This window comes from Quercus suber, unplaced genomic scaffold (genome assembly GCF_002906115.3).
Source record: "Quercus suber isolate HL8 unplaced genomic scaffold, Cork oak 2.0 scaffold_273, whole genome shotgun sequence".
In the NCBI taxonomy this organism is placed as follows: Eukaryota; Viridiplantae; Streptophyta; class Magnoliopsida; order Fagales; family Fagaceae; genus Quercus; species Quercus suber.
The window spans coordinates 567,624-575,660 of record NW_027069729.1 but is presented as its reverse complement, the minus strand read 5'-3'; the positions used below and the strand labels follow the sequence as shown (position 1 = coordinate 575,660).

General features: G+C 32.7%; 1 protein-coding gene across 1 annotated transcript; it reads right to left on the bottom strand.

Annotated features, from left to right (window-relative positions):
* Positions 1 to 1,683: 1,683 nt before the first annotated feature.
* LOC112030813 (magnesium dechelatase SGRL, chloroplastic) lies at positions 1,684 to 4,686 on the bottom strand. The gene is made up of 5 exons (XM_024063478.2): positions 4,397 to 4,686; positions 3,434 to 3,610; positions 3,013 to 3,171; positions 2,365 to 2,511; positions 1,684 to 2,077 (listed from the first exon to the last, which is right to left on the bottom strand). The coding sequence occupies exons 1-5, from the start codon at positions 4,556 to 4,558 to the stop codon at positions 1,964 to 1,966; spliced, it is 759 nt and encodes a 252-aa protein (XP_023919246.1). The 5' UTR covers positions 4,559 to 4,686; the 3' UTR covers positions 1,684 to 1,963.
* Positions 4,687 to 8,037: the final 3,351 nt, after the last annotated feature.

Below are 8,037 nucleotides of genomic sequence, written 5' to 3'. Positions count from 1 at the left end.
TATATATTAAATGCATGGTACTTCAGAAAATTTGACTAAAATTTTGTGTCATTCCACGATTTATTTTAAGGTACCAAACTATATAGTAGAGATTTAGGATTAAATTTGCTAAATTCATCTAAAAATCTCTAAAGGGATCTAAACTCTAAAGTGTACTTTCACCTTTCATTTATTATTATTATTATTATATATTTGCACTCCTTTTTTTTTTCTTTTTCTTTTGTGTGTATGTGTGTGTATGTGTCTTACCACAGGTAATGGGTATAGGATTTGAATGGGTAGGTATTGCACCAGGTGCAATTCAACCCTCCCCACACACAAATATTTTTACAATTTTCTCTTTTTAACTCTAATTTTTTTACTCTTTTTTCATTTTTTTATTTATTTAAGGACTAAGATTAAAAGTTACTTTTTTGTAAACTCTCTATCTCAATCTTAATCCTTAATAGCTACTACATCAGGCGCAATTGCATTTGATCTCAATCCATGGGTAGATGTCAGTCCATAGAATTTATTGTATATGTTATAGAAATTAAACCATTTTATGAATATTGATGTTGGGGATGTAATTTTTTCCACAACTTGTTAAGGTAACAAATTGTAAACATTATCTTCGCATACTGATGCCACTTTTATAGTTTTATTATACACAAATCATAATATATCACTTCAATCAATTGGACATGTCTTATAAAGGAGGTGAAACAAGTCTTTGTGTTTTTTCCCCTAAAATAAAAGAAATAAATTTCAACACCTTTTTTTAAAGAGAGTTTCAACTTATAGGCAATCCTTGAATACGTTCGAGCTTTACATCAAAGTGTTTGTCTAAAAGCAATCTTGGGTTGTGATTCTTGTAAACAAGCAAAACTATTAAAGAAGAGTGATATTAAATATACTATAATTTTTTTTTTTTTGGTTAAAGTATACTATAAATTTTATTACATAGACATTAGAACTAATGTCAAATTTTTTTTAGAGAGTTTTAACTTATGGTATTCGTTCCTGATGATAGTTTTTATCATTAGATCAAGACATTAATTGATTCTTAGTGTAGGCGGGGATTTAACTTAAAATATCTTATTCAATCATTAGAGACTTTACTAGTTGAGCTCAGGAACTAATGTCATTTTTAAATACAAAACAAAAGCATAATTTGAAATTTATATACTATGTTATTAATGTTGTCCTAATCACATTCATTGTTTATTCAATCATTATAAACTTACTAGTTGAACTCGGGAACTAATGTCATTTTTAAATACAAAACAAGAATGTAAATTTGAAATTTATATACTATGTTATTAATGTTGTCCTAATCACATTCATTGTTTGCTCAAAATGAAAATCACATTGCTGCATCTCTCTATAAGTTTTAGTAAAATCAGCAGTAGTTTTAGCATTTTCCGTAAACAATTGTGTATGCTCATTCAATAAATGGACTGAGTAGCCTGAACGTGGCTTATTGTCAGATCCTGAGCTAACTGATAGGCACAGACACTCCATGCTGTATACCCATTGAAGTTCTTGGAGATAAAAAATAGAATTCTATTATGTCTTCTTCTCTCTCTCTTTTTTTTTTTGTTTTTGGGAGGCATATTAGAAGGGGTGGGGGGGGGGGGGGGTGTGTGGGCGCACACAGAATGACATATATAAGTATACAACTAAGATACACATGAATTGTTTGAAACAAAGAAATGAGCCATTTTCTGATTTACCAGATGAAAAAAGGTCTGAGTCACACAATAATAGTGAGTCAATATTTCCAATTGAACAAATGTGTTAATTGAAAAAGAATCAGGACCCCACATTTTTTATGCAACTTGATGTTGGCCTTTCGTCTCTTCCCATTTGTTAAGGTTTTGCTAAGAATGGACCCTGCTATGCCTCGGGCACCTGAAATAACAATCCTTGTGGCATGAAGAACAGAGAACACTTCGAGATTAAGGTGCTTCTGAAGTGCACTTCAAAGAAGGAAAGCAAAAAGAGCTTGAAAAATGGATCTTGGTTTTCCCCACTTTTGCTTCAAACTATCTTCACTTGCACTTATCAAACCTTGGATCTGGTCCCCTTGTCTTCCCTGAAAAAATCAATTAACATAAATAAATATGGAAATTCCACCCTCTTTCTGATTTTCTATTAGAAATTGTTTTGGTGAGATATATTAGAGGTTTTGGATTCAAGCAATTCTACAAAACTTCAAAGGAAGTGTCCATTCGGTGGATACAATTAATTTATATCTTCAAGAGTACTTTTAAGGGTATTATTAAAAAGGTAATACTAATAATTAGTCTTTGCTGGGAAAACCAGGGCTACTAACATGAGGAAATTGAGTTGACAGAAGCAACATGTGATGTGGGATTTTACCTCTGCAGCTTTCTTGAGAGGACCCCAACATTCTGTGCGATTGTACTTTTGTGAACTAGAATGGAAATATACCCTAACCAAAGCATCCAGTAGCTCAGGATGGTCTCGGAAAAGTACTGAATCCCCATGTAACACAGCTTTAAGCACCTGGCTTTGCACCAATATGAAAATATAGCCATTTATAATTCATCGGCCATTAAACATTTTAACAAATTTTATAGCTTGGACTAGGAAACAGGAGAAATTTTTTTCTGCAATGTCTATGATGATGAAGTGAGGAATAATATGGTGAAAATGAGAAATGATAGATGGTGTCTATTTAACCAATACAGTTTTAACCATAACAAGTGCACCAAATCTATGCAAGTTGACCATCTAAGGCACTTGTGACCCAAACAACACACCCCATCTTTGCCAATCTCTCTTTCTAGAGAATGGAATGAAGAAATTGCAACATAAAGTGTAGTAGTTGTACAGAAGATAGCTATACATGGCTTTTTATCAATTTCACCACAGCGATGCATGAATGCTTGTCTATAGTGGCATGTCATTGATGTTAAGAACCTAAGAGATGGTTTCCTAGTTAATTTGGAATCCCTTCCTTCACAAAAATGAGTTATTTAAGTCAATATTATAGAAGAAACTTACCAAAGGCAATTCCTTGGAGAATATGTGGTACCGAAACTCTGCAGCAAGGTCTAGCAGGGGATTTGGACCACTCACATAGCAGTGGACATGTAGACACATATCGTCTTTCACTTTCTTCCATTCGGCAACTACATCATCTTTGTTATACCAGCCTCTTAACTGCCATTGACATGTAAAATCATGCAGAAATCCAATTAAAGCTTCAAATATTGCAGATGACATATTGCTCCCGCTAAAAACATATTCATACTACAGTGATTGTACTTAGCAACATGTACAAATTTCTAGACACCTATTCACTACCACAAGGTCAATTTTGAAACAAAATATCGTGGACAGGTGCAATTGTTTGCCTTTGTGCAGGTTTGGACATCAGGTGAAAAGCTTAAATGCCAAATTAGTAAATAATAAGAATGCATACCTGATCAAGATTTATGACATTAGAGATGTTCAAGGATAAGTTAGCTGTAAAGTCACAGTGGGATAGGATGTAGGTTCTTGGAAGAATTCCTGAATACTTGTTTAACTCTTCTCCTAAGAAAACAACTTTCAGCTTTGAAGCTTCAAACCTTGCTGGAGGACCCAAAAGCCTAACAGCCTAGCATTAAGAACATATAACTCACCCAGTTATGCCTTTGAGAATAACAATGATAATTTGTAGCACAATGAACAAACCAATGTGGATGCTGCTTTAAATAAGCAATGATTGTTCGGAACAATTGATGCAAACAAAATATGAGTTTGTCTAATAACCTAACCTTTGTATGATTAAATTTAATTGAAAAATTTAAGATACAACACCTAAGAAACTGTAACTAACTAACGTAAGTTTTGTGCTTAACATGGACCGCATTCTTAACACATGGGTATTGGTTAGAGACTCAAATCTTGACATAGTTTACAAAGAAACTGACTAGGAACATTAACTGAGGTGAATCTGTGATGCCTTCAAATTCACAATTGCAGGTCTATATATAAATACTGATGCAAACATGTCTCAAATTGCGAATTTAAGACACCCCCTAGAAATATTTACATTGATGCTCCTTGAAATTCCAATACCAAGTAGCTTCACAGCCACAGGTAGTTAATTGTTAAACCAACTATAGCTAGTACCAAAACTCAGACAATTGACCAAAAAACGAGATTGTGCATTTTACTCTTTCAATACAACAGAGAAAGAAGCTTATTAACCATGCTGAAGGAAGATAAAATGTTTATAATAATTGATAAGAATCAACAACTGCACAATAATATCAAAATGCCGTACCTAAAACAACCATAATGTATTTTCCTGAAACATAGTTATAACTCTATCTCTATACATGACAATGCCATTATATATACATTACATATTAACATAGAGAGAAGAAAAGAGTAGCACCTCAAAGACAAGAGTATTGTAGGAGGCTCTAGCATTGCTTATAGAAGAAATGAGAACAGGTTTGGATCTACTTGATGGCTTTAAAATGGTTTTGTTGATGAAGTCTCTCTGTGACTGTGGTGATGGTGAGAAAGCATTGTAAACACAATAATGGCAGGCCATGGAAGATGCATAACACAATCTTCCTCTTCATTTTTCACACCTCAACATTGTCTCTCCTCTCAAAGTTAGTCTCAGAGAAAGAGAAATTGATGGGTATGTGGGGAATTGGAGTTCATAGCTTTGGTCATGTTGAGAGTCTGTGGACTGTGATTCGAATGCCCCACCATAGTCCAAAATCTTTGTCAAAGGCGTTCCATCCACATATTTGTTTTTTCTACTTTATTTTAAATTGAAAGAACGCTTGGAGAATGATGATCGGTGGAGGAGCTAAATGTTCTGACACGTCATGTCCAATGCTTCAATTTTTGATAAGTTGTGGATAATGTGATGATTACGTGGCTTTTGTTGGGTCTATAGTCTAATCGGCTCATATCCATAGTCCATACCCTGTTTCTTTGTTGCTAATTGACATCATACTTCCTATCCAAAAAATATATATATAAATAACATTATACTAAAACTAGTCCATAATCTGTGTTATGTATGAAAAAGTTAAATATAATATACTTTTTTTCGTTTAAATATGAAACTTGATAATTATTAAAAGGAAAATGTTTTTCTCCAAATTAGTTTGAGGAGAAACCTTTCAAACTTTTCTTATATCTTTTTAATGAATGTGAATTTTGAAAATCTAACCATTAAATTATATTTTTTTTATGTTCTTAACATGCATGTAAAATTTCATTCAAATTGGATGTAATTTACTATTTGATCAATAAACCTATTTTTTAATACATAATTATTTACCACAAAAATTTAAAATTTCAACATGTCATTGATGATATAATTATTGATTTTTTATCTTCTTGAAACTTTGCAAATATGGTAGATATAATAAAAATATGCAATCTAATGATTAGATTTTTAAAATTTACATCCAATAAAAAGATATAGTAAAAATAAAGGATGATAATCAAAGACATTAAAGAGAGAGACACATTATGTAATCAAATCACAATAAACTTCAACCATCTAGAGTGTGGTCCAATAGTTAGTGTTTTGGTGTACGATAGGTTTTGAATTTAAACCTTTGTGAACAATGACATTATATTAGTTCAACTCAAGGACTATTATTTCTTACAACTTGAAACCATTGGCTCCATAAGTAGGTTAAGGCAAATACCTAAATTAAATTCCACACATTGGAGATAAATTATTTAACCCTTCTAAAGGACCACTTTAGTGATGCTTAATGATTTTCCCATCCAATAATATAATGCCAAGTGTGCATTTAATTGAGTAATCATCTATGTCACAATCCTGATCATAGTTTGTTGAGGTACAAAAAAAAATAATTAATATAGCCACAAATAGGCCCAAAAAGAAAAGAGATGAAAAAAGACCTTAGGCCCATTTCACACAAAAAAAAAGAAAGAGAAGGATGGGCTCTCACGATAAAGGAAAGGAAGGAGAAAAGAAAGAAAAAAAGAAGAAAGGAGCCCAGAAGACTTGATTCGGAGGTCCACGAAGAAAAAGGGCCCAAGAAAACAGATAAAGCAAACAGCAAGCCAAAGCAAGCCTAGAAGGAAGACTTGGGTCGGGACGCCCAGAAGCAATACCAGAGCCAGAGGATCCCCGGACGCGTGAGGAGAAATTAAAGCAGATTTGATAAGAAAAAAAAAAGACAAAAAGGCACGCTGGGAGACTCTCATTTGAAGAAAGACAGAAGATAAAGATGCAGGGGATTTGGTCCCAACCATTTGAAGAAAAAAGACAAAGAAAGTACAACTGAGAAGAACTGGGAAAGCTGGAGCAAGAAAAGCCAAAGCCCCTCAAGTCAACCAACGGGAAATCTGGAAATGGGAAGCAAGCTGGGAAACTTTCATCCGGTCGCAGCAAAAAGAGAAGAGCTATGAGAAAAAAAGAAAACGACATGTCCCTGGAACAACCAGGCGCTGAACCAACTCCAAAGGGCAAAAAAGAAAATTGGTAGTACCCCCAAGAGCCCGCCACTGTGCTATAAAAGGGGGGGGAAAGGAAGAGATGAGGGGGCAATTTTGGGGAGGCTTTAGATCATTCGTTAGGACACTGAGAGCTATTTTTCCCTAAAGTCTCAAAAGATATAAGAGATACTCTGTTAAACCAAAGGGAAAACAGAGGAACTTGTTCCCGGGATCCCAGAAACAGCCACTACATTACACGCTCGGATTCAACGGATTCAAACTTTACAAGTCTTTGAAGCTTGAATGGCTATCAAAGTCTGTAATTTTTGAACTCACTTGAACCTTGCACCATGTTTTTTAGTGAGCTTTGTAATCACAGTTTTAAAAGAAAAACTAATGAAACATACCTCATCAATCGGAGGATCCCTAACATGTTCTTTGCATTTTATTTCATTTATTATGCATTTCCTTTACTGTTAAATGTTATTCAATTCCAATGCTTCAATTTTTGATAAGTTGTGGATAATGTGATGATTACGTGGCTTTTGTTGGGTCTATAGTCTAATCGGCTCATATCCATAGTCCATACCCTGTTTCTTTGTTGCTAATTGACATCATACTTCCTATCCAAAAAATATATATATAAATAACATTATACTAAAACTAGTCCATAATCTGTGTTATGTATGAAAAAGTTAAATATAATATAATTTTTTTCGTTTAAATATGAAACTCGATAATTATTAAAAGGAAAATCTTTTTCTCCAAATTAGTTTGAGGAGAAACTTTTCAAACTTTTTTTATATCTTTTTAATGAATGTGAATTTTGAAAATCTAACCATTAAATTATATTTTTTTATGTTCTTAACATGCATATAAAATTTCGTTCAAATTGGATGTAATTTACTATTTGATCAATAAACCTATTTTTTAATACATAATTATTTACCACAAAAATTTAAAATTTCAACATGCCATTGATAATATAATTATTGATTTTTTATCTTCGTGAAACTTTGCAAGTATGGTAGATATAATAAAAATATGCAATCTAATGATTAGATTTTTAAAATTTACATCCAATAAAAAGATATAGTAAAAATAAAGGATGATAATCAAAGACATTAAAGAGAGAAACACATTATGTAATCAAATCACAATAAACTTCAACCATCTAGAGTGTGGTCCAATAGTTAGTGTTTTGGTGTACGATATAGGTTTTGAATTTAAACCTTTGTGAACAATGACATTATATTAGTTCAACTCAAGGACTATTATTTCTTACAACTTGAAACCATTGGATCCATAAGTAGGTTAAGGCAAATACCTAAATTAAATTCCACACATTGGAGATAAATTATTTAACCCTCCTAAAGGACCACTTTAGTGATGCTTAATGATTTTCCTATTCAATAATATAATGCCAAGTGTGCATTTAATTGAGTAATCATCTATGTCACAATCTTGATCATAGTTCAAATAAAAATAAATTATACAAAGTATAAAAAAAAAATCTTCACCATCAACCCTCACTTCCTATCTCCGACACCGCTAGTCTTGTTAAAATAAAAAATTACTGTAGCATCAACATTCCCA

What these genes read in the sequence shown, in the direction of transcription:
- LOC112030813 (XM_024063478.2), bottom strand. Translation starts at nt 4,558, where the DNA reads ATGGCCTGCCATTATTGTGTTTACAATGCTTTCTCACCATCACCACAG. An exon ending in TCTCCAAGGAATTGCCTTTG is followed by an intron (nt 2,512 to 3,012) that starts GTAAGTTTCTTC and finishes GTGCAAAGCCAG; the next exon opens with GTGCTTAAAGCTGTGTTACA. An exon ending in CTCTCAAGAAAGCTGCAGAG is followed by an intron (nt 2,078 to 2,364) that starts GTAAAATCCCAC and finishes TGATTTTTTCAG; the next exon opens with GGAAGACAAGGGGACCAGAT.